The sequence below is a fragment of the Cornus florida genome, unplaced genomic scaffold (assembly GCF_030987335.1).
Source record: "Cornus florida cultivar Cherokee Brave unplaced genomic scaffold, ASM3098733v1 CherokeeBrave_3.0.0_Hap2_Chr02, whole genome shotgun sequence".
NCBI lineage: Eukaryota > Viridiplantae > Streptophyta > Magnoliopsida > Cornales > Cornaceae > Cornus > Cornus florida.
Genome location: NW_026775572.1, coordinates 7,780,155 through 7,782,632, shown reverse-complemented (window position 1 = coordinate 7,782,632; position 2,478 = coordinate 7,780,155). Strand labels below are relative to the sequence as shown.

The 2,478-nt window shown below is 32.2% G+C and overlaps 1 protein-coding gene across 1 annotated transcript; it reads left to right on the top strand.

The window, feature by feature from the left end:
• The first annotated feature begins 1,221 nt into the window (after positions 1-1,221).
• Positions 1,222-2,072, top strand: LOC132293419 (protein S40-4-like). The gene has a single exon (XM_059790897.1). It carries the CDS (start codon positions 1,333-1,335, stop codon positions 1,831-1,833), a length of 501 nt encoding a protein of 166 aa, XP_059646880.1. The 5' UTR covers positions 1,222-1,332; the 3' UTR covers positions 1,834-2,072.
• Positions 2,073-2,478: the final 406 nt, after the last annotated feature.

Below are 2,478 nucleotides of genomic sequence, written 5' to 3'. Positions count from 1 at the left end.
TAGGTGTGAGTTGGATTTTCTTTTAATTTTGTAAGTTTTTGATTAAAAATATTATTTATACTGTACTATTTATCTAATAATTATAAATTCAAAAAGCGAGTAATAAATAATAATAATAATTTAACTTTATCTATTGTAAGTTTTGTAACTCAACGAGTTCCTTTATAATTGGTTGGTTTTGGTTTTGAGCAATTCCAACGTGAGAGCATCTCCATTTCTTTATGGTGGTCATTTTCTAATACGTACGCTGATTAGGAATTTGAAAATCAAGTGTATTCACTCAATTATCTTTCATTTCACACACACATGGTAAATTTATCATGACAACATTCTCACTTGACCCGCCACACTTTTCACGACGTTGTGCAATCAATCTTGATGATGAAGCATGAGTTCGTTCAGTGGTCCACTTGTAACTTTTTTTTTCTTTCCAAAACACATGAGTAACATACGTATACCTACCATTATGACAGCTTTTTCACGTCAATTTTAAGTTTTAAAAGGTTGAAATCAAAATAACAAGTGGTATAATTCAGTAGCATATGCTTTACTTTCCAAAGTGAATAGTAATAATATAAATTTGAGTTCTTAAATTTTAAATTTTAAATTGATAGCGTACAAGTAAAACTATTCTATTAATATTATATGGAAAGAATTGTGCCACGCATATGCAATATAAGTTCTTTAATTTTGTGAATCTCACAATAAAACTTAAAGTTTGTTTGGCTTGTAATTCTGAAAACAGTTTTTTAAGGATTTAGAGAATAGAAAACAGTTTTCATAGATTAATAAAATATAATATAGTTTTATGAAAACAGATTTTTTTATAATCGAGTTTTCAGAAAACTGAATAAAGTAGAATTTTTTTATACAGTTTTATGTTTTTAATTTTCTGAAACTGAGTTTTTAAAAAACTGAATAAAATAGAATTTTTTTTATACAGTTTTATGTTTTTAATTTTCTAAAAATAAAAAATTGTTAAAGACTAATATTATAGTGTTGTGAGTCTTGCGACTACAGTTAACATCTCCAACATCAAAAATTAATATGTTGGTCGTTGAGGGTTTACGGTATACACATGTGGGCGTCCTCTTTATATCTTTCCCTTTCTTAATAATTAAATGGGGTTATTCACTTATTGTAAACTTTGTTGGTGGTACGAACTGAGACCGAACTTATCCATTATACTGCCATCCATTATATAAAGCAATAGCAATCAACAAAATAGCGAATATAATAGGTAGAGAGGTATAGGTAGAGAGACTTAAGAGAGCAAGTCAATAAACACACACGTCAACCCATTGCTCCTACTATCATTGTTTTTTCTCTCCAATGGCAACAAGAAAGAACTACCTCGAGAGACCAAATTACATGTATGTTGGAGTGGAGAGAGAGAATTCTATCACTCCCACCACCGATCCATTCGAATTCGAAGAAGCCGACGTTTGGAGCCCATCAAATGATCAAGTCTTTCCATCATCAGAAGTCAAAAAATCAATACCCAATTCACGTTCCTCAAAGAAACCGGTCAGAAGGATGGGTAGCGGTGATCGGAGAGCCACAGCCACCGCGGCATCATTGCCGGTGAACGTACCGGATTGGTCGAAGATCCTCCGCGACGAGTACGATAAGCAGCAGAGGAGAGAGGGTGAAGACAATGTTGAAGACAGTGATGATGATGATCAAGATGATAGGATGCCTCCTCATGAATATCTAGCGAGGACCAGAGGTGCCTCATTCTCTGTGCATGAAGGTATTGGAAGAACTCTCAAAGGGAGAGACCTGAGTAGGGTCAGAAATGCTATTTGGAAGCAGACTGGCTTTGAGGACTAGCATATATAGAAGAAGATCACAACTTTTTCTATCTATCTATCTATATATATATATATATAGCATATGTCATATGATCAATTTGTGTTGGCCTTTTCTTTTTTTAACTTCAAATCCTTCGGTTTTTGGATGTGTGGAATTTGATTCGGAGGATGAATCATGTATTTGATGCTAACTTTTGAGATTGTAGGAAAATTAATTAATATCACTAGCTAATTAGTCATTTTGTTTAATTCCCATAATCTGTGTGTCTCTATCTCTATCTCTATCTCTATCTCTATCTCTTAGTATTTATTTTTATTTAATTTTGTAAGCTAGTTCATTGAAAGCTTTTGAACGTAGTAGATTGATGGATAAATGAAAGGAAGGGTGGTGTGCACTAATGGGTTTCGATGGTAGGTAAGAAAGCTACTGAATAGCAACAACAATTGAAATGTTATTATCCAAGTTTGATCCCTTATGCCTGGGTAGTATTGAATTGGATAACACCTCCGTTTTGATGACCGTATTATAAAATAAAATTATTTTTTCATATATAAGATAAATGTTGAAGTAAGAATTCTGTGTCTTTTTAATGTTACATCTAATCCCCATCATTAATTTCCTGCGGTTTTTTTTTTTTAAATATTTTTTTATGTATGGATAATA